At 44.8% G+C, this 23498-nt stretch overlaps 1 protein-coding gene and 1 long non-coding RNA gene across 7 annotated transcripts in view; one reads left to right on the top strand and one right to left on the bottom strand.

Annotated features, from left to right (window-relative positions):
- The window catches only part of LOC132540491 (uncharacterized), a 493968-nt gene that overhangs the window by 110858 nt on the left and 359612 nt on the right, over window positions 1-23498 (bottom strand). The window lies entirely within an intron of this gene.
- TIAM1 (TIAM Rac1 associated GEF 1) overlaps window positions 1-23498 on the top strand; it is a 447258-nt gene that overhangs the window by 303711 nt on the left and 120049 nt on the right. For all 6 annotated transcript variants that reach the window (XM_060198601.1, XM_060198598.1, XM_060198600.1 and 3 more), the window contains 4 exons: window positions 1397-1582; window positions 11401-11547; window positions 17929-18003; window positions 22338-22508. In XM_060198601.1, the coding sequence (XP_060054584.1) occupies window positions 1397-1582; window positions 11401-11547; window positions 17929-18003; window positions 22338-22508 (579 nt within the window). The remainder of the gene's footprint in view (window positions 1-1396; window positions 1583-11400; window positions 11548-17928; window positions 18004-22337; window positions 22509-23498) is intronic.

The following is a 23498-nucleotide window of genomic DNA, read 5'->3' as shown; positions in this document are numbered from 1 at the left end:
ACTACACTTCCTGTTTGTCCTGCCAATTCTTCAGCTGTAGATCTTTGAGAAAAGTGTGCAGAGGGATGGGGTGGTGCTGCAGCCGTTTGAACGTACATATTACCTGGCACAAGGACCCGACTTTGAACCCGTTCCACACCTGCAGGGGCAGTGCTTCATGAGCGGTGAAGCAGGTGTGCAGACGTCTCTCTTTCTATCTCAGATTCCCCTCTCAATCTCTCTCTGTCCTAATATAAAAGAAAAGAAAAGGGAGTCGGGCGGTAATGCAGCAGGTTAAGCTCAGGTAGCGCAAAGCGCAAGGACTGGCGGAAGGATCCCAGTTCGAGCCCCCAGCTCCCCACCTGCAGGGGAGTCGCTTCACAGGCGGTGAAGCAGATCTGCAGGTGTCTATCTTTCTCTCCCCCTCTCTGTCTTCCCCATCTCCCTCCATTTCTCTCTGTCCTATCCAACGACGATGACATTGTTAACAATAGTAATAGCTACAACAATAAAAACAAGGGCAACAAAAGAGAATAAATAAATAAATAATTTTTAAAAAGAAAAGAAAAAAACAGCCACCTGGTACGATGGATTCATTGTGTAGGCACAAGAACCCTGGTGGCAAGAAGGGAGGAAGGGAGGTAAAACAAAATGCATCGGCTTTGAAAGCAGTAACACTCCGTCAGTTGTGAGTTGAGAAACTCAGTGCCCCTGTTGCATTTTGTCTTAGAATTAAAACCAAAGGGCTGGGAGATAGTGGACCCAGTCGAACACACGTTACCATGTGCAAGAACCTTGGGTTCAAGCCTCTGGTCTCCACCTGCAGAGGGGGAAGCTTCACAAGTGGTGAAGCAGTGTTGCAGGTGTCTCTCTGTCTCTCTCCCTCTCTGTCTCCTCCTCTATCAATTTCTCTCTGTCCTACCAAAAAAAAAAAAAAAAAAAAACTATTAAAAGAAGAAGGGAGTCGGGCGGTAGGGGAGTCCTTTCACAGGCGGTGAAGCAGGTCTGCAGGTGTCTGTCTTTCTCTGCCCCTCTCTGTCTTCCCCTCCCCTCTCCATTTCTCTCTGTCCTATCCAACAACGACAACGACATCAACAACACCAATAACTACAACAATAAAACAAGGGCAGCAAAAGGGAAAATAAATAAATAAATATTAAAAAAATAAGAAGAAGCAAAAGAGGAGGAGGAGAGAAAAGAAGGGAGAAAAGGCTGCTGAAAGTGGTGCGTTTGTCATGGAGGCACTGAGCCCCAGCACTGACCGTAATGGCAAAAATAAAATAGAATTAAAGTAAAAAATAACTGAGAGGAAGTGAAATGATTGTCATCTCAGCTTAGAGGTTTGTCACATGCCTGCAGGAACTGTTCATTTTTCTCACCTTTCCTTTGCCCATCTCTTCCCCCCCCCCCCCCGTAGATCTTCGTTTGGGAGCAGAACCTCGAACAGTTCCAGATGGATTTGTTCCGTTACCGCTGTTACTTGGCTAGCCTCCAAGGTGGGGAGTTGCCGAACCCCAAAAGGCTACTTGCTTTTGCAAGCCGGCCGACAAAGGTGGCCATGGGCCGGCTAGGGATCTTCTCTGTGTCGTCTTTCCACGCCCTGGTGAGTAGTCGCTGATGGACTGGGGGAAAGGTCTGCTGTGGCTGTGGATCCCAAACCCGACTTTGTGGGAATGTGCTGAGTGCTGTCTGCGTTCAATGTAGCACATTCCTCACCTGCTTCTCCTCTGGGGCGGATGCAAACCTTCACATGAATCTGTTCAAAAACACATTATGCGAGTCTGTCTTGGAATCAGAATCATTGGGCAAAGGAAATATGGCCGGGTCATGTCTTGAGATGGATTGGCACGTGATGTGTGTTGCTACTTCATCTCATCTTAGGGTAGTGTGATGGTTTTAACCCATCTGTGTATGTTCTACGCCTGTTTTTTTGACGTGTACTATGGATTTCTGGCAAAACAGCTTCACACTTAAACATGTTTATGTCTTACCATACCAACCCCCTGACCAGCATTCCACTGGTATTACACAATCAGATCCCCCCTACCCTTTCTTCTCACCTCTGCTATCCCCCCATGTATTGTCTTTATTTATTTACTGGATACAAACAGGCAGAAATCAAGAGGGAAGAGGATGATAGAGAGGGAGAGAGATAGAGAGACCACTTGCATCCCTGCTTCACCACTCGTGAAGCTTTCTTTCCCCTGCAGGTGGGGGATGGGGGCTTGAACCCAGGTCCTTGTGCACTGTAATGTGAGAGCTCAACCAGGTGTACCACTGCCTGGCCCCTCCTGTCCCCTTTCTCTTTGGAGCCACCATGTTTTGTTTTGTTTTTCCTGCAGTGTTTAAAGAGCTGTTTTTGTTAGCAAATACACCTTTTTTAATTTTCTTTATTAACCTCATGGAAATGGCAAGTGCTGGGCTCTCTCTTACATAATATATCCTCTCTCTCAAACACAGACACTATATATTGAAGACAGGTCTCCTTGAAGTCTCCCTTTTCACTGGATTATATATATATATATATATATATATATATATATATATATATATATACACACACACATATGTATATAATAATTATTATTATTATTTACCAGAGCACTCTCAGCTCTGACATATGGTGCTGCTGGGAATTGAACCTGGGGCCTTTGGTGATGAAGATCTTTTTGCATATCCATTATGTTATCTCCCCAGACCTTCATTGTATTTTATTTTTGCCATTAGGGTTATTGCTGGGGCCTGGTGCTTGCAAAACTCCATTCCTAGTGGCCACTTTTTTTTCTTTGCCTCAGAGAGTGAGAGATAGAGAAGGAGAGAGAGAGAGAGAGAGATATCAAAGAAGAGACACTAGCACTGTTCCACTGCTCCCTGAATGTCCTCCTCCCCAGGTGAGCACAGAAATCTGGGTGCTTGAGGGCCAGGTGGTGGCTCACCTGGCTGAGTGCACATGCTACAGTGCACAAGGGCTCAGGTTCGAGCCCCTAGTCCCCACCTGCAGGGGGAAAGCTTCACGAGTGGTGAAGCAGGGCTGCAGGGATCTCCCTTTCTACCTTACCTCCTCCTCTTAATTTCTGGCTGTCTCTATCCAATAAATAAATAAAGATAATTAAAAAAAAAAAGAAAAAAAAAGAAATCTGGGTGCTTGTGCACGGTGCCCTATTTAGTCAGCTACCTGCCGGCCCCTTGCTCTTACATGGCACGATTCTACGCGGGTTTATCGCGGTATACAGCTGTGTCCCCAGCAAAGGTGAAGAATCTGCACACTTTACCCACCCCACCTGGCTACTTGCTGGGAGAAGGGAATTTGCATCTGACCTCAGGAGCCAGAGAGTGTGTAGAGCTGTGCTGTATGTCTGCAATCTGTAATTTCACGTCCTCGCCCAACTGCAAGAGGCTTTATGCCTTTTCTTCTCTGAAATTGCTAGGTGAGTACCCTGGTTTTAGCTTTTTCCTCAGCAACACCCAGTGAAAACGCACTGCACCTTAGCATGCTGGCAGGGGGGATTAAATGTTAAGCCTTGGGTTCCAGAAAGTGCTTTGGAAAACCTTAGCTCTCTGTCTGTTCTTGCCTGGCTCTGTCAGCTGTGCCCTTCAATTGGGTTCAGAGCTGTAATTCAGTCAGAGGCGTTTGTATTCTTTATAAATAGATTAGCATCATCATCCAGATAATTAGGGGTAGATTTACATTTTTAAAAGAAGTCTTAAACCAATTTCTGGAGTTATTAAAACTGGCATCCTGATTTGTTCAGCTAATTACAGCTCCACTCTTGGTCTCCCAGGCTACCACCTCCCTAGATAGCCAGTAAGTCCATTTTTTAATTTTTATTGTGATAAGTTGAAGTGCTGTGGTGAGTACACTTCACAAGCTGTTTGCAGTTTGCGGTTCTAAAATGACTTCTGAGACCTGGACCATAATTTGTTACTTCCTCAATCTCAGTCTGCCTATATTTGCAGAGAGAGAGAGAGAGAGAGAGATTAAACATTCATAGTTACTCCTTGAAAGAATGCCATCAATCAAGGGACATTTTTCTTCTAAGAGCTCCTCATGCAAGTGATGTCACACCCACATTCATGCTAAGATCTGAAATCCAAACAACTTCCTTCTCTTACTGGGTTTGAATAGTTGGGAGTAAGCCATTTTGCTTTCTACCTAAAACTCGTAAGCTTTAATTATTTCCTTCACAGTCGGTGCAGCTACCTCTCCAAATCGGGCAAATAAAAGCCACTACATTATCCATCCATAATTTATCTGCAGACCTTCTAATTTCCTCTGCCTCAATATCTATGATTTGTATGTCCTGACCTTTTGATGGTCCAGCTGTTAAAATCTGGCCTGCTTGAAGCTGAGGGCGGGAGAGCTGGGAACTCTTTCAGTATTTTATTTATTTTATTTTAGTACTTTTTTTGTTTGTTCATTTGTTTGTTTGTTTTAACCAGAGCACTGCTCTACTCTGGCTCATGGAGGTGCAGGGGGTTGAATCTGGGACTTTGGAGCCTCAGGCATGAGAGTGTCTTTGCATAACCATTATGCTATCTACCCTCATCTACTCTTTTAGTTTTCAGGGTTTTTTTCCAGTGGGGGTGGGTGTTGGTAATTTTTAAAGAAGCCCATGCCTGTGCAACTCTCTGCTGCTTCCTGGGCCATGGAAATCAAGGTTCTCAGTGTCCTTGCTAAGGTCCTCTCTTTTCCAAGAGGGGTTTCCCTTCAGACAGAGCAAGTTAGGAAGTGAGGCAAGCCTGTTGGATGTCTGTTCTTGTTGCCTTAGCTCCTGGAGGAGGGAGTGTTCCTCTGATTTATGAAGAGACTTTTTTTTTCCCATCTGTCCTTGTGATCTGACCCCAGGGAATTTTCCTTCCCTCGGGGGTTGATGCCTTTTTTCAATTTAGTCTTTGTCCAGACATTTTTGCTCTCTCTTTTAATGGGGAGATGTGTGTATGGGAGGAGGAGGTGTGAGGGTAACACAGGGCCATGGGGTGGTTGGGGGAGGACTGGAGCTTCAATCTGAAGCTCATTCAGTGGGAGGGCTTCCCGGCATGCCCAGTGATTTGCAGTAATTAACTGAAGCGTCCCCACTGTACTCTGTGGAAGAAGGTTATCATTGTTCCTGTTTGCACAGATGAGCAGAATGATACAGTAATCAGGTTCTGGCCACAAAGGGAGCCATTGTGTGTCGGCCCCGATCATTGAGAAACTCTGCAGCTTTGGTCCAATGGTTCTTATGCCAGCTCTTTTTTTTTTTTTTTCTTTTTTCTCCTTTCTCCCCTAAATTCCCTTTGCTCATTTTCAGTCATTATTGTCTTGAGGGTAGCAGTTAGTTTTGCCACTTATGAAGCCCCTAAACACTTTAGGAGACTGGTTCTGGGATTCTTAAATTAAGTGCTCATTTGTGACATAGACAGACTAGCCTGGTGGGCCCTTGCTTCCCCCAAACTATCAGCTCATGCCTCACTGTGTCATATAGCATGTCTACTTTTTGATTTAATTTAATTTTTATTGCCAACAGGCTTATTACACTGGGGCTTAGTGCTAGCATTACAAATCTACTGCTCCTGGTAGCCATTTTTTCCCCCACTTTAAAAAAAAAAATTTATTTTATTTGATAGGACGAAGAGAAATAGAGAGAGGAGGGGAAGACAGAGAGGGGGAGAGAAAGACAGACACCTGCAGACCTGCTTCACCGCCTGTGAAGCGACCCCCCTGCAGGTGGGGAGCTGGGGGCTCAAAGCCGGGCCCTTCTGCATGGTAAGGTGTGTGCTTCAACAGGTGTGCCACCACCTGGCCCCGCTATTTTCTCTCTTACCTCTCCACCCCACCCCCCAGATGTATTTATTTGTTTATGGTGAGACAGGATGCAACAGACTAGAGCATCACTCAATGCATATACATGTTGCTGGGGACTGAACCTGGGGCCTCGGGCATGCTGTGCTGTAACTCTGAGCTATCTCCCTGCATTTGCTTTTTGGTGTTTTGCTGATTTATTCAGTCGGCCAATAAACAAATATCTATGATGGCAGTTACTATCCCCATGACTAGGCTTAGAGCAGAGACTAGCAGAGCTTCTGCATTACTGGGAATGTGGCCTTCTGGGAGAGGTGGGTAATATGTGGGCAGCGGAGACAGCATAATGGTTATGCAAAAACACTCATACTTGAGGCTCTGAAGTCCCAGGTTCAGTCCCCAGCACCACCATTAGCCAGATATGAGCAGTGCTTTGGTTAAAAAAAAAGACAAAGACAAAGAAACAAATACTGAATAAATAATACATCAGCACTGGAAGAAATGTGCATATTTTTGTCTGTTATGAAAGAAGTAGACAGAAAACTACATATTAGCAAATATATGCACTCTCTACTTATCCAGCCAATATGTTGACTGTCAAGAAAACCCCTTGTGTGTGTATAAGTGGTATATAACAAGGCATCTGTTCTACATACATGTGACATGTAGGACTGCCTTAATGCAGGTAGGCATATATAATATTTATTAGGCAGATGTATCTGCTGGGAAATACATTAATGTGAGACAGAATAGCTTTTTATTTTAAATTATTATCTTTATTTATTTATTGGATAGAGACAGCCAGAAATCAAAAGAGAAAATAATTAATTTTTTTTCTCTGGGATTTTTTTTTCCTTTTTATTGCCACCAGCGTTATCACTGGGGCTTGGTACCTGCACAGGAATTCCATAATTCCCAGTGGCCATCCACTCCCCTTGCTTTTGTTGATAAAGACAGGAGAGAAACTGAGAGGAAAAGGAGGAGATAGAGAGGGAGAGAAACTGAGAGACACTTGTAGTACTTACTCCACCATTCGTGAAGCTTGCCCTCTGCAGATGGAGGGCAGAAACTCAAACCTGGGTCCTTGAAAATGGTAACAGGTGTGCTTAACCAGATGCCCCCACCTCCCAGCCCTCCTTCTAGGATTTTTTAATTAATTAATTTTTTTTCCTCCAAGGTTATGGCTGGGCCTCAGAGCCTGCACTACAAATCCACTGCTCCAGGAGGCTATTTTTTCCCTTTTGTTGCCCTTGCTTATCGTTGTTGTTGTTATTGTTGTTATTGCTGTTATTGTCAGATAGGATAGAGAGAAATTGAGAGAGGAGGGGAAGACAGGAGGTAGAAGTAAAGATCTACCTGCAGACCTGCTTCACCGCTTGTGAAGCGACTCGGGGAGCCGGGGGCTCGAACTGGGATCCTTACGCAGATCCTTGTGTTTTGCGCCATGCCTGCATAACCTGCTGCACTACCACCTAGCCCACTAATTAATTGATTTTGCATGTATGAGGGAAGGAGAGAGGGAGAGGGAGAGGGAGAGAGAAACACCAGAGCTGTACTCAGCTCTGGCATGTGGCAGTGCCAGGGATCAAACTTGAGGCCTCCTGGAGCTTCAGGCATGCAAGTCCTGTGTTCTACCACTGAGCTACCTCCCTGGCCTTCAGTAGGACTTTGAACACCAAGTCTTCAGTGGTTGTCAGCCTCACTGTGTCAGTTACCATTGCAGTTATGGGAGCCTGTGAGTGCCTTTGCTGACCTTTAACCTTAGAAAGTGAGGGCGACAGAGAGAAGAACATGCTTGCATCTCATGAGAACATATGGGGCTTGTAGTGTGATTCTGTTGCCTGCCCCTCTACACACACACACACACACACACACACACACACACACACACACACAATCTCTCCCTCTCCCTCTCCCTCTCCCTCTCCCTCTCCCTCCCTCTCTCTTTCTCTCTTGCTTGTGTCACATCCTCCCCAGTGCCTTGGCGGGTACTTAGATGCCCTGATTTAGGGCTAGGTGATTTAGCACGGGGCACACCACACACATTGCCATGTGCAAGGACCTGGGTTCGAGCCTTGCCAACCCCCCCCCCCCCACACACACACACACACACACACACAAGGGAGGAAGCTTCATGAGCTTTTAACTCCCTCGTCTTCCTGTTTTCAATGGGGTCCTCAGCCTTCCCCCTTGGTGTCCTCCAGAGAAGCTGTTTATATTCCTGTTTTGGATGGATGGTGGGAGGCGTTCACACTGAACCTCCCCCCCCCCAAAGGGGTGCCTTCTCACGGTCATTCTGACTGTTGAGGGTCCGCTTGGGCAAGCAGCAGCGTTCCCTCCCCTCCACGGCTGCCAGTTGGCAGCTGTGACATTGGGAGTTGCCTGCGTGGGAATCTGTGACAGGTCGGCTCCAAGATGTTCACCTCTGTCGGTGAGAGTGGCTGGGGGAGTTTTATTTCAGGTCCAACTTGCTCTCCCTCCCGGCACTCCCTCTTCTGAAAGGAGAGCCCGTGGGTGGCCTAGGGAGACCTCCTGCCAGGAGTTCCCTTAAGCTTCAGGACTTTCTGACTACCTGTAGGATCAAGTTCAAGGCTGAGGGGTGGCCAGGGAGGGGCCCTGTGGGAGCCACAGGGACAGGGACGCTTGGCCTCTCCTGGAGCAGTATTTAGATTGGGGTATTTATTCCTTTGCTGAAATGTCTCCTGGGTTGTTGGAACCTGTGAAACACCTTGGCTTCTTTTTTCCTTTTTCTTCCCACTCCTCCTCCTATTTATTTAAATTGCTGTATTTTTATTTTATTCATTTATTTTTTTTTCAATAGGACAGAGAGAAATTGAGAGAGAATAGGGAGATAGAGGGGGGAGAGAAAGAGAGACACCTGCAGCTCTGCTTCACCGCCTGTGAAGCTTCCCCAGTGCAGGTGGGGGCCAGGGACTGGAACATTGTAATGTTTGCACCACCTGTTGGCCTTTCCTCATCCTCCCCCGTGCCCCTCTCCCTCCCTCTCCTCCTCCTTCCCCTCTTCTTCCTCCCCTTCTTCCCTTTTGTCTTCTCTTCCTCCTTCTCCTCTTCCTCCTCCTCTTCCCCCTCTTCATTCTCTTCTTTCTTCTCCACCCTCCAAGATTATCATTTGGAGCCTCATGCCTGCCTAACTCCACTGTTCTCAGCTGCTTGTTCACTTGTTACCATTATTATTTTTTTAAATATTTTATTTATCTATTTATTCCCTTTTGTTGCCTTGTTGTCTTATTGTTGTAGTTATTATTGTTGTTGCTGCTGATGTTATCATTGTTGGATAGGACAGAGAGAAATGGAGAGAGGAGGGGAAGACAGAGAGGGAGAGAGAAAGACAGACACCTGCAGACCTGCTTCACCGCCTGTGAAGTGACTCCCCTGCAGATGGGGAGCTGGGGGCTCGAACCGGGATCGTTACACCGGTCCTTGCGCCTCATATCACGTGCGCTTAACCCGCTGCGCTACTGCCTGACTCCCGTTATCATTATTTTATATAGCCTGAGAACCAGAAAGAAAATAGAGGCACAGAGACATAGCAGTACAGCTCCACTGCTTGTCAAGCTTCCCTCCCTGCAGGTAGGGACTGGAGACTTGAACCAGGCCTTCATACATACTTCTCTCTCTCTCTCTCAGAGAAAAGAGAGAAAGTGTATATAATATAATATGTGTATAATAGAGCCAACACCATGCTCCCTTCCATTATTATTGTTATTGTTGTTATTATTATTATTATTATTAAATGTCATTTGTTTTCCCCTTTCACCTAAAGATAGATAGGGCACCAGGGCTTAAAGGTGAGTGTCACTACCCTTGTACACCCTTTCCTTCTTGTTCTGTCATCCTTGAAAAGGCTTCTGTTGGCCTGAGGAGGCAGCACAATGATTCTGCAAAAGACTCTCGTGCAAGAGGCTCTGAGGTGCTAGGTTCAGTCCCCAGCACCACCATCAGTCAGAGCTGCACAGTGCTCTGGTCTTTCTATCATCAAAATAAAATAAGTAATATATATATATATATATATATATATATAGAGAGAGAGAGAGAGAGGCTGTTGTAAACTAGTGACTGTGGGCATTCATGCCATCAGGAAAAGAGGAAGGCATGATATAACCGGAGGCCTCTTGCCCTTAGGATGGCTCCTGAAAATTATGCACAGGCCCTCTGCAGACCTCCCAGTGCCTGGGACTGAGTCCTAAAGCTGCTCCCTTCACTTGCCCAAGTGAAATAAGCCAGCTGTGGGTGCCAAGTGACATTTGGGCTTCCTCTGGCTGAGACAGAAAGGAGAGACTGGGGGGATACCCAACACTTGCCTAATAAGAAAAGTAATAATTTTTTTTCTTCATGACTCTGAGGAAACGAAGTCCAGGAACCAAAATGTATTGTTGTCACTATTTTTGGCTGATGCCTGGGGGCTGGTCTTCTTGTTTATTTACTTGTTTGTTGGTTGGTTTATTAATTTTTTATTGTCATCAGTTACCAGTGAGACTTGGTGCCTGTATAATAAATCTAACACTTCTGACGGCCATTTTTTACCTTTCTTTTTCTCTCTCTCTCTCCCTCTCTCTCTGTCTCTCTCTCTCTCTCTCTCACACACACACACACACTTTCTATTGCTGAGAGAGAGAAATTGAGAGGCATGAGGGAGATAGAGAAGGAGAGATAGAGACACCTGCAGTCCTGCTTCCCTGCTTGTGAAACTTTCTCCCCTGCAGGTGGGGACCAGGGGCTTGAGCCTGGGTCTTTGAGCTCTACTAGGCATGCTACCACCTAGCCCTATTGGGTGCTGTTTTTCTGAGACACAGAAAGGGCTCTAGCATTTGGGAGAATCTCAAGGAAGTCTGATGTGACGTTAGAATTAGGTCCTGAGGTGAGAAGGACATCTCATTTTTGGTAATATCATGGAGACATTTTATTCCATTCATATGTATTTAGGAGAGAGAAAGAGAGAGAAAAAAAGAAAAATGAGAAGGCAAAGAAAGGAAGAAAGGAAAGGAAAGGAAAGGAAAGGAAAGGAAAGGAAAGGAAAGGAAAAGGGAAAGGGAAAGGGAAAGGGAAAGGGAAAGGCAAGGCAGAATATCACTCTGGAATATCCAGTGCTTGGGATCGAACTTGAAACCTCATGCTTCAGAATCCAACATTTTATCCCCTGTGCCACTTCCTAACACTCACCCATTTTTCATGCAAATGTTTGTTGTGTGTATGTGTGAGGGGTGAGCAGCAGTGCACATATATGAGCACACATATATGAGCATGTGCAAGGATCTGGGTTCAAGCCCACCTGGAGTGGGGAAGCTTCTTGAGCAGTGAAACAGGGCTGCAGGTATGTCTCTCTTTCTCTTATCTTCCCCTCCCCTCTCAATTTCTCTGTCTTATCCAATAAAATATAATGGGGGTAGAGGAACCTGGCCCCCTGGGAGCGTTGAATTTGTAGTGCCAGCACTGAACCCCAGTGATAACCCTGGTGGAAATTAAAACATTTGAATGCACAAAAACTCTGAAAGTCCCACTAAGTATGAATCTTGGATTGAATGTGGTGGAGAGGTGCAGGGGACCTTGAGAACCTTCAGGCTTTGGGGACTGGGTCTGCCATGTCACCTCTCTCTTGATGTTCCTCCTCTTCCCTCCAGGTGGCAGCCCGCACAGGTGAGGTTGGAGTCAGAAGACGCACTCAGGCCATGTCCAGGTCGGCCAGCAAGCGAAGGAGCCGGTTTTCTTCCCTTTGGGGCCTGGACACTACCTCCAAGAAGAAGCAGGGACGCCCAAGCATCAACCAGGTGGGTACCTGAGGCCACCCAGCTGGGGGAGGTGTATGTCCCATCAGTGATTTGGGAGGAATTTCAGATGAGGTAGATGGCACAGAGAAGTTGGTTGTGCTAGAGACTTTTTTTTTTTTTAAGTAGGGGGAATTCATGGTTTACAGTCAACAGTAAACACAGTTGTTGGTATATGTGTGAAATTTCTCATAACACTTTCACCCCTGCCTAGGTCCTCCTCCACCATCATACTCCAGGAGGACCTGAAAGCACCCTCTACCCAGAATCCTCTACTTTGGTGCAATACACCCAACCCAGTCCAAGTTCTACTTTGTGTTTCCTTTCGGTTCTTACATCTCAACTTTTGTCTTTGAGTGAGGTCATCCCACAGTCACCCTTCTCTTTCTTTCTTTCTTTCTTTCTTTCTTTCTTTCTTTCTTTCTTTCTTTCCATTTTTTAAATTTTTTATTGGGGATTTAATGGTTTACAGTCAACAGTAAAATACAATAGTTTGACATGCATAACATTTCTCAGTTTTCCACATAACAATTCAACCCCCACTAGGTCCTCCTCTGCCATCATGTTCCAAGACCTGAGCCCTCCTCCCCACTCCAGAGTCTTTTACTTTGGTGCAATACACCAACTCCAGTCCAAGTTCTGCTTTGTGGTTTCCCTTCTGTTCTTGTTTTTCAGCTTCTGTTTATGAGTGAGATCGTCCTGTATTCATCCTTCTGTTTCTGACTTACCTCACTTCACATGATTCCTTCAAGCTCCGTCCAAGATGAGTACTATTCTGCTGTGTAGGTAGACTTGCTCAGTCACTCATCTGTTGCTGGAAACCTGGGTTGCTTCCAGGCTTTGGTTACTACAAATTGTACTGCTATGAACATAGATGTAACACAGTTATTTTTTGGATAGGTGTGTTTGGCTCTTTAGGAGAGGAATTACAGGGTCATAGGGTAGGCCCACTTCTAGCCTTCTGAGAGTTCTCCAGACTGCTCTCCACAGGGCTTGGACCAATTTACATTCCCACAACAGTGCAGGAGGGTTCCTTTGTCCCCACAACCTCTATAGTATTTGTTGTTACTATCTTTTCTGATGTATGACATTCTCATAGGGGTGAAGTGGTATCTTCATTGTTGTTTTTATTTGCAATTCTCTTGACAATCAATGACTTGGAGTATTTTATCATATGCATGTTGGCCTTTTGGATCTCCTCCTTGGTGAATATTCTGTCCATATCTTCTCCCCACCTTGGGATGTTGTTTTGTTTCTGAGTCTAGAGACTATTCATAAAACATTGCTATTAGTCTATCATGAAGCTCTAGGCTCCCACCTGCATCCTCTTCAAACCCTGCTTAATTACAGACCCACATACAAGTGCACAATTTATCCTGGGTCTTCAGGAAGAAAAGAAAAAAAGCAGCAGGGCTTGAAGAAGAAGCAAGCAGAGGAGACACCTGAACACAGAGTCTTTTAAGCTGCCTTTGGCATTGGATCAAAGGCTGCTGCTAGGGAAGCAAGATTATTTCTCTGCCCTTGGCTTTGGGGGACTAACATCACAGAGGGAAGTTCCATTGCCCACTGATTTCAGGGACCAGGAAGCTCTGAGCTTGTGTAGTGATGAATAGCACCATCTGGACTGGGCAGGGTCCAGCTTCTCCTAGCTGCCTGTTATGACCTCACTGATTGCACTCTGTTTACTGGCCAAGACCACTTCTCTTGCTGAAGTTACTTATGGTCATTGTCTTTTTCCTTTGACTTAGGGGAGGAGCAAATGGCTCCAGAGCTGCTTATTCCAGTTTTAGGGACTGAAGGAATTAAAGAAACAGTCTTTTCAGAAGCATGGTCATATATGTTCCATGGGCTTTTGGCTCCAAAGTGAGACATGGAGCGTTTTTTGGAGATGCTGATTTGGCAGTGCCAAACTGACCCATTCTCTCTGAGCTGTGATGCAAAGGGAGAAGCAGGCGGACTGACTTGATGGAGTGGCCTCGCTATTCATTCTGACCATTTTAGCCATCAGTTTACTTAAGAAATAAAAAAAAAATAGGGACCAAGTAGTGGCACACCCGGTTGAGTGCTCACACATCGCTATGTACAAAGATCCAGGTTCAAGTCCCTGCTTTCCACCTGCAAGGAAGAAGCCTCATAATTGAAACAGTGCTGCAGGTGTCTCTTTTTCTCGGTCTCTATCCTTCCTGCCCCTCTTAATTTCTCTCTGTCCTATCATAAAAAGGGGGGAGAAGGGGAAGTGGCCAACAGGAATGGTAGATCTATAGTGCAGGCACCAAACCCCGGTAACAACCCTGGTGGCAACTGTAGAAAGGAGAGACCGCTCATCTTGTAGAGTATATGCATTTCCGAGCATGTCAGCACCATGGACAGCTGCACAGTGGGCTGGGAAGGCTCCAAGATGGTGGAGTGGCACTGGGGTGTCTCTTCCCTTCCCTTCCCTTCCCTTCCCTTCCCTTCCCTTCCCTTCCCTTCCCTTCCCTTCCCTTCCCTTCCCTTCCCTTCCCTTCCCTTCCCTTCCCTTCCCTTCCCTTCCCTTCCCTTCCCTTCCCTTCCCTTCCCTTCTCTCTCTCTCTCTCTCTCTCTCTCTCTCTCTCTCTCTCTCTCTCTCTCCTTTTCTTAAAAAAATTAAAAGTATGAGGGGGGGGTTGGTTAGCAGGTACTATGTATTCATGAAGCCCCAAGCATGTTTCTTGGCACTGCATCTATCTGTCTGTCTATCATCTATTGTTATTTATTTATTATTGGATCGAAACAGAGAGAAATTGAAATGGGGAGGGGGAGATAGAGAGACACCTGCAGCCCTGCTTCACCACTCATGCAGGTGGGGACTGGGGGCTTGAACCTAGGTCCTTGCACACTATAATGTGAGTGCTTAACCAGGTGCACCACCACCTGGCCCAACACACACACACACACACACACACACACACATTTTAAGAATTGAAATTTGAAAGTGAAGTTAATAGCAGGGGAAGCAGTTCAGTGCTGAACAAAGGACTTGCATGCATGAAGTCCTGGGTTTAATCTTTAGTGTCATACATGCCAGGAGATGTTCTAGTTTTCTCTCAAGACTTCAAAATATAGAAAAGAGGAAAACCCATAAAGTTGACATGTTCAGTCCTCAGCGCACTACTGAAGTTCCTCTGGAGGGTCTGTCTCCTGAACGAGCAGGAGATCCACTGAGCAAATGGTAAGTGATCCCAAGACTGGGCAAGCCTGGCATTTGCTCTGTGGTCTTCAGGGAGAGCAAAGAGTGGAGTCTGCCACTGTAGGCTTTGCTTCTGTGTAAATCTGAAGAAGAGACTCTTCAGAGGAAAGTCAATATTTCATATTTCATCAGAGAAGCACATACGAGATTCAGTACTCTCCACTAAGCCTGTTTGTGTGTGTGTGTGTGTGGTGGGGGTAGGTGGAGGGAGGAGTAGAAGGAGCATGAACGGTCTGTGTCATACCCTTCCTCCGGGGAGGTGACAATATTGTTTTGTCCTCTTGTTACTGTGGATGACTCAGACCACCGCTAGGAACATATGTCGGGCTCAGGGCTTGGCAACTCGCTCTGTACTTCCCTTCTCAGGAAGCCTTCGTTCCTGTGGTTCTACTTTATCACTGCCAGGTTGTGACAGCCCCTTGCTACTGAAATATGTGACAGTATAGATGCGTCCAAAAATGTGTCTTGATTTTTTAAAAATTTTTTATTTATAAAAAGGAAACATTGACAAAACCATAGGATAAGAGGGGTACAGTTTCATACAATTCCCACCACCAGAGCTCCATATCCCATCCCCTCTCCTGATAGCTTTCCATTCTTTAACCCTCTGAAAGTATGGAACCAAGGTCATACTTGTGGGTTGCAGAAGGTGGAAGGTCTGGCTTCTGTAATTGCTTCCCCGCTGAACATGGGTGTTGACAGGTCGATCTATACTTCCAGCCTGTCTCTGTCTTACCCTAGTGGGGAAGGGCTCTGGGGAAGCAGAGCTCCAAGGCACATTGGTGGGGTTGTCTGTCCAGGGAAGTCTGGTCGCATTCTGCTAGCATCTGGAACCTGGTGGCTGAAAAGAGAGTTAATATACAAAGCCAAACAAATTGTTGAACAGTCATGGACCTAAGGGTGGAATAGTGCTCATGAAGTGTTGGGGGGGGAGGGTCCTCCATTTTGTAGATGGCTAGTAGGCATATTCTAGTTATATTTCAAAGGACCTGTAGCTATACTAGTGGGATTTTTTTTTTTCCTCCTGAGCCTGAAATCTGATATGCAGGTGGATCCAAGTTATTGTCTGGGGAGATGATGTTATGGATATGAAAAGGACCAGAAAGCTGGATCACTCAAGAGAGTAGCTCCCTAATATGGGAAAGGGGTATAAATATTACTGTAAACCCCATCGATTTGATGTGATCTGGGGCCCATAATTAGCTTAGGAGCCCATGTGACCTCTACATCCCTCTAGATCTGGTGTCTTGATTTTTTAAACACACACACACGCGCGCACACACACACACACACACACACACACACACACACACACACACACACACACACACACTTTTTTCCCCCATCAGGGTTATCACTAAAGCTAGTTGCCTACACAGTGACTCCACCACTCTGTGGCCAATTTTTTTTTCTCTTTTTTGATAGCGTGGGAAAGGCAGACAGAGATTGGGAGAGACAGAAAGAGAGAGAAAGTGGCTTTACCATTTTGTCCCTGCAAATGGGACTGGGGACTTGAATCTGGGCCCTCACACATGGTGATGTGTGTACTGCACTGGCTGTAATTCCATCTGGCCCTTTTAACAAATTTTTCTTTCAGCCAAAAGATAAAGTAATGTTTTGTAAGTAATTTTTTATTATTCTCTCTTTAAAAAAATCTTGCTTCACCATAAGCATGACTAGTAGACGTTTACTCGCTGATTTGTGATGTACTAAAGCTGTCTATATATCACTTGCATTGGGATAAAGACTTCCCATTTTTTATTATCAATTTACTCATGGTTTACCAGACAGTATGATTACAGATGTAGTTCTACACTGTACTCATCATCCAAATCCTGCCCCTTCTCTCCCACTCCAAAGGCAACCACCATAGTGCTCACAGAGTCTTAGAGATGGTCTGGCAACAACTTCTTCACTTCTCCTTCTCCTTTTTCTTCCTCTTCCTTCTTCCTCCTTCTCCTCTCTCCTTCCTTCTTTCTCATCTCTTTCTCTCCCTTTCTTTTTGCAGGTTCATGCATTTTGATTCTCTAGACTCCACATATGAGTGGAACCATCCAGTAGCTGTCTTTCACCTTCTTACTTCACTAAGCTCCATTATCTTTAGTTCCATTCATTTTCTTCAAAAAGGACATAGTACCCTCTTTTTCAGTTGCACAGCAGTATTCCAGGATGTATATGTGTAAATATATCCCAAACTTCTTTACACAGGTTTATGTTGATGGACATTTAGGCTGTTTCCACTCCTTGGCTATTGTGAATAATGTAGCTATGAATATTGGGGTGCATGCATCCTTTTTAATTAGTACCTTCTTGTCCTTTGTACATACACAAAATCCTTTGCATATATATATATATTAATATCTTGTTTTGACAATATAGACCCACAGTACAGCCAATATATAAAGCTACTCAAATATATATATATATATGGTATGTACCAAGGTTCTAGTACCTTATTATGATTTTATTCATATCTTTAAGGTAGGATTAGCTTTCAACAAATAGACAAGTGGGTAGAGGAGATAGCATAATGGTTATGTAAAAAGACTCTCATGCCTAAGGCTCTGAAGCTCTAGTTTCAGTCCCCAGCACTACCACAAGCCAGAGCTGAGCAGTGCTCTGATGGGGAAAGAAAGAAAGAAAGAAAGAAAGAAAGAAAGAAAGAAAGAAAGAAAGAAAGAAAGAAAGAAAGGAAGAAATAAAGAAAGAAAGGAAGGAAGAAGGAAAGGGCTACAAATGTATACTCAGATTCTTCTCGAGTGTTCAAAAATGAGCTATTATTGATAGATATCTAGTTGAGTATGTGAAAAGTTAACAGAAGTTCTAGACTGTGAATAAATCTTGTTCATTGCTTTGGCTGGAGTATTTTCTTTAAACCCAGATGAGCTATCCAGATCTGGGGGAAGAAAAAAATAGAAAACAAAAAAAAGACTAGAAAATAGACTTTTTCTTTTTCATTGTCACAGATGTGGGCAGTGACTCAGCTAGAGGAACGAACACGAGTCTCATGCTTGGCTACCAGACATGATCTTACCTGCTTTAGGACTGGGTGTGGGTGTATCTGCAAGGTTCAGCCGTGTGCTCTAACAGTCACGCCCCATTTCTGCCCTCCTTCCCGTGATTCATGTGCCCCCTTGCCCAGATTTCTTTTTAAGACGATACTTTTGTATATGCAGGTGTTCGGCGAGGGAACAGACGCTGTAAAGAAATCTTTAGATGGAATTTTTGATGACACTGTTCCAGATGGCAAGGTAAAACATATGTACATGTTCTTCCTCTCAAAGTCCCACAAACTGCACCAGCATTGCGCAATGCAATGGTTTCTTGGGATCCTAAAATTAAGTAGATGTGGCATTAAAAGCCGAGACGATCAGTTCTTTAAAGTTATGTAACAGATAGAGATGGGAAGGCACTTTCTGTTTTTAAAAGTCGGTGCCAATGAGAACATTCTCCTGCTGACATAATATTGTCAGTACTTAGCATTTGAGTGTGTAAGTTTCCACCTAGCACGGAAGAGAAAATTTGGATGCTAAGTAAATGGATATTTCATGCCTTCACCAATTTCATTCTTTGATATACAACTTCCATTCTCAGGAGGTGAGTTCTGACTGTCCTTGCTCTCTGCCCACACGTGCTGCTTGGCTCCTTTTTGTTTGAAAGAGCACTGTTCTGGTAGGATGTACTTACAGGAAAAAGGAAAAAAAAAAGTGTTTCCTTCCCAAGACAAGTCTTCAATTAAAGATTCACAGATATTATGCTTGGATTGAAAAGGGGTTTTCTAGTACAGCGGGTTAACAGCATGTGGCGCAAAGCACAAGGACTGGCATAAGGAACCCGGTTCGAGCCCCCGCTCCCCACCTGTAGGGAAGTCACTTCACAGGCGGTGAAGCAGGTCTGCAGGTGTCTGTCTTTCTCTCCCCCTCTCTGTCTTCCCCTCCTCTCTCCATTTCTCTCTGTCCTATCCAACAACGATGACATCAACAATAATAACTACAACAACAATAAAAACAACAAGGCCAATAAAAAGGAAATAAATAAGTAAATATTAAAAAATCTTTTAAAAAAAACAAAAGAAAGGGGGATTTCACACTGTTCTGATTGAAAACCTCTGAAAAAACAATTGAAATTTAAAAATTTTTCTTGGCCACTTCTCCTCCCTACCCCTACCCCACCCCCCTGTTTCTAAATAAATGGGCATCCCTGGTTTGAAAGACACTGAGAGTGAGAGCAGCCTCTTTGTTCAGGGGGTCGTGATGCTGATAACATGACCTTGGGCTGATGTCTCCTCTTGGGTTCAAAATCAATATAACAAAGTCTGGCTCTGGTTGCCATGCAACGAAACAGTAGCCCTTGGCCCTGGCTCAGACTCGTATTCTCCATGGACTGCTATTTCTGAAACCACAGGGCAATGGGTGAGCAGACTAGCCTTTCCTCCCCTGTAGGCCCAAACTGCCCCTGGAGGGTGTTAACACGCACATGGAGACAGCCGTCCTCAGAAACACCTGCCATGGTACCCACTTCATATCAGATGGAATTTGTGGAAATGAAGTTGGTGCACTTTGACCCAACCCTGCCATAGTTTCTTTAATTCTATTAGTATTGTTGTCATTGGTTTATTTTTGTTGCCACAGGGCTTCATTCTCAGATAGAAAAAGACAAACGCGTCAGGTAGTGGCTTATCAGGTTAAGTGCTCACATTACAACGCGCAAAGACCTAGCTTCAAGCCCCTGGTCCCCACCTGCAGGGGGAAAGCTTCACAAGTGGTGAAGCAGGGCTGCAAATGTCTCTCTGTTTTTTTCTCCTTCTCTTATCTCCCCCATTCCTCTCAATTTCTCTTCTCTATCCAATAATAAATTTAAAGAATATTAAAAGAAAAAGACAGAAACAGAGACACACACAGAGAGATCGCAGTAAGGAATGAATCTAGCTCTTTAGCGTTCTCATTGGTGTCTTGGGAATTCCTATCTGGGTCACACATATGGCCAAGCAGTCAGTCTTCAGAGTGAGGTAACTCACCGATTTGATTCTTTCATAAAACTCATGTTTCAGGGGCCAGGTGCTGGTGCACTTGGCCAGGCACTCACGTTACAGTGGCAGGGACCCAGGTTCAAGCCCCTGGTCCCCACCTGCAGGGGAAATGTTTCCCCTAAGTGTTGAAGCAGCATTTCAGGTGTCTGTCTTTTTATCTCTCTTTCCCCCCTCCTCTCTCAATTTCTCTCTGTCTCTATCCAGTAATAAATAAATAAAAATATTTGAAAAGAAAGCTGGGGAGTCGGGCAGTAGCGCAGCAGGTTAAGCGCATGTGGCACAAGGACCGACATAAGGATCCCAGTTCAAGCCCCCGGCACCCCACCTGCAGGGGAGTCGCTTTACAGGCGGTGAAGCCAGGTCTCAGGTGGTGTCTGTCTGTCTTCCTCTCCCCCCTCTGTCTTCCCCATCTCTCTCCGTTTCTCTCTGTCCTATCTAACAATGACAACATCAATAACAAGAACAATAATAACTACAACAGTGATTAAAAAAACCAAGTGCAATAAAAGGGAAAAAAATATATAGAGAGAAAGCTGATGTCTTATGACTTTACGGTAGAATGGAATTTCACTCAGGTGTTGGTAAGAGCCTTTCGGGGAGTTCTATCATTTCTTCTGCTAACTATTCATGACTAGACTTTCACTGTTGGAGTATCTTCCATAAGCACCAAGATTCTGGAGAAGGCTGAAGCTTTCCCATTGGCTTACTGGAGCTTTTTTTTTTTTTCCCTTCCATGTTATTCACCTATGTGCATTTATTTCACTAGCTGCAGGCTGTTTTTTTTTTTCATTGAAATAGAGAATGGAGGAAGGGGGAGAGACACCTCAGGAGCAAAGTTGCTCCTTTAGCTCTCTCTCTCTCTCTAATTCCCTCTTTCTTTTTTTTTTTTTTTTAATATTGAAAGGTTAATGGTTTGCAGTACAGTTGTTGGCATATGGGTACAGTTTATCATGTCACCAAGAGAGGTGTCTGCAAAACACTCCCAAATTAGATCCATCATCCTGTACCAGGGCCTCAAAGCCCCCACTCTCCCCACCCCTCTCCCTCTCCTTCCCCAGAGTCCTTTGCTTTGATTGAACATACAAACCAGTCTAGAGTTCACTTTGTGCTTCTCCTTTCTATTCTTGCTTCTCGAGTTCTGCCCATCAATAATACCACTCCATAGTCATCCTTTTTCTGGCAGATCTCACTTCACATAATTCCTTCAAGCTCCATCCAAGAGGAGGGGAAGAAGGTGAATTCACCATTTTTTACAGCTGAGTAGTATTCCATTGTGTATATATACACCACAACTTAATTACCCGTTCATCTGTTGTTAGACACCTGGGTTGCTTCCAGGTTTGGGGTATTACAAATTGTGCTGCTATGAACATAGGTGAACATAGATCTTTTTGGATGGTAACACAGCCACTGCCACATCTAAAAGGCAGAAATCCTCTTATCCTGTGGTTTTGTCAATATTTCCTTTTTATAAAAAAAATTTTTTTTTAAAGAAGAAATCCTCTAATAAGGGCATATTATTGTTGATGTCACTAAAGGAAATTCAGCTGAGGAAGACTGTTTTGGTTCTACCTATGAAGGCTGTTGCTGCTGCAGAGAAATTAAACCCATGAGCAGACACTGTTAAAAAAAAAAAAAAAGATAAAGAGAGCAGTCTGGAGAACTCTTAGAAGGCTAGAAGTGGACCTACCCTGTGGCTCAATAATTCCTTTCCTGGGGATATATCCTAAGGAACCAAAGGAGAATTGTTTGGGCCACTTTGTTTCCTACAGTTCATCCTCAGAGCTTTCTCATTTGGAACACAAGAGTTGGGTAAACCAATAAATGTAGTATAATATAGTATAGTATAATATATAATATCATATCAGGCTACTCATAACCATACAGTATGTAAAGGATTTGAGGATACCATTGTTTTTTCTTGCCAAGGTTATCTCTGGGGCTTAGTGCAGGCACTTACAAATCTACTGCTCCTGGCGGCCATTTTTCCCATTTCATTGGATAGGACAGAGAGAAATTGTGAGGGGTGGGGAGATAGAGAGGTGGAGAGAAAGACAGACACCTGCAGACCTGTTCCACCACTTGTGAAGCATCCCCCCTGCAGGTGGGGAGCTGGGGGCTTAAACCAGGGTCATTGCTCTTACTACTATGTGCATTTAACACAGTGCACACTACCTGGTCCCCAGGACATCACTTTTCATTTCAAATGTTGTTGGGACTCAACTGTGAAATGGCAGAGATCATGTAGCCGCTATCTGAGATGGGCATGTGAAGCAAATAGTAGCCATACCATGGGACCCAGTGTGTATAGCGTTTCTTCTTTCGCGGTTTCACTCATTCATACTGTGTCTACCTGTAGATGGGAATGAAGTTAGAAATCTTCCTCCTAATCATCCAGAAATTCTGTTTTCTCAGGTTCTTCCCCCTGTGTCTAAGATTCATTTCACTTGTGCCCTGTGTCCTTTTCACATGACAAGGTGACTGCTGGGAATGAGTGATGTCTAGGGATGGATGTTTTGCTGCTTTGCTGATTTTTATTTTTATTCCTTATCCCAGAGACAGAAAGACATCGTCTTGCCCAGCGTCCACCAGCACAACCCGGACTGTGACATTTGGGTCCACGAGTACTTCACTCCATCCTGGTTCTGTCTTCCCAACAATCAGCCTGCCCTGACGGTCGTCAGGCCAGGGGACACTGCCAGGGACACTTTGGAGCTGATCTGCAAGGTAGGATGGGATGGTTCTCTTGAGGGGAGCGGAGTGGGGTGGAGGAACAGGGTAAGGCTGGAGTGGAGACTCACAGGCATGTGGGAGAGTGAGGTGCATCACTTCCAGAAACTTTAGGCAACATGCATCCACATTCTAAGTCAACTCTTTGCTTATAAGTGAAGGAGCTCTTTTCAGTGTGTGTATGCCATAGACCTGTACTTAGCACTTACCTGCTCAGGGTGGAAAAGTTGAGCCAATGTAGGTGAAAGAACAAAGCAGAAAGTGAAGGCCACCCTTATACAATCCAGAATGAACTCATTCTGGTGTTTGTTCTCCCATTTTGTTTTCTGTGGATGCATTCAGAGGTCCTGTGTCCCATGCCCTGTTTAATCTGGTTTTTTGGGTACTAACCGTCACGGATGTCTTTGGGGAAAGAAAAACTGAAACAGATGTTTCACCTGCATGTTGGAAAGTTCATTTTCAACTAAACACATATTTATCCCTCACCCCCATTTTTTTTTTTTATTATTTTGGTGAGAAGTGATTGAGTCCCCTTCTCTTTTTTTAAATCTAATTTCCTTCCTTTTTCCTTTTTTTCCCTTTTTTTCTTTTTAATCTTCATTCATAAAATGACAAAAACTGACAAAAACCATAGGATAAGAGGGGTGCAATTCCACACAGTTCCTGCCACTGGAACTCCATATCCCATTCCCTCCCCTGATAGCGTTCCTATTCTTTATCCCTCTGGGAGTATGGACCCAGGGTCATTGTGGAATGCAGAATGTGGAAGGTCTGGCTTCTGCAATTGCTTCCCTGCTGAACATGGGCGTTGACAGGTTGATCCATACTCCCAGCCTGTCTCTCTCTTTCCCTAGTGGGGTAGGGCTTTGGGGAAGCGGAGTGCCAAGGTACATTGGTGGGATCTGGGGAGGTGCGGCCCCACAACACATAGTGGGGTCGTCTGCTCAGGGAAGTCCGGTTGGCATCATGGTATCATCTGGAACCTGG

The sequence above is a fragment of the Erinaceus europaeus genome, chromosome 9, assembly GCF_950295315.1.
Source record: "Erinaceus europaeus chromosome 9, mEriEur2.1, whole genome shotgun sequence".
Lineage (NCBI taxonomy): Eukaryota > Metazoa > Chordata > Mammalia > Eulipotyphla > Erinaceidae > Erinaceus > Erinaceus europaeus.
The sequence above is the reverse complement of the archived record's forward strand: the minus strand, read 5'-3'. Positions and strand labels throughout refer to the sequence as shown.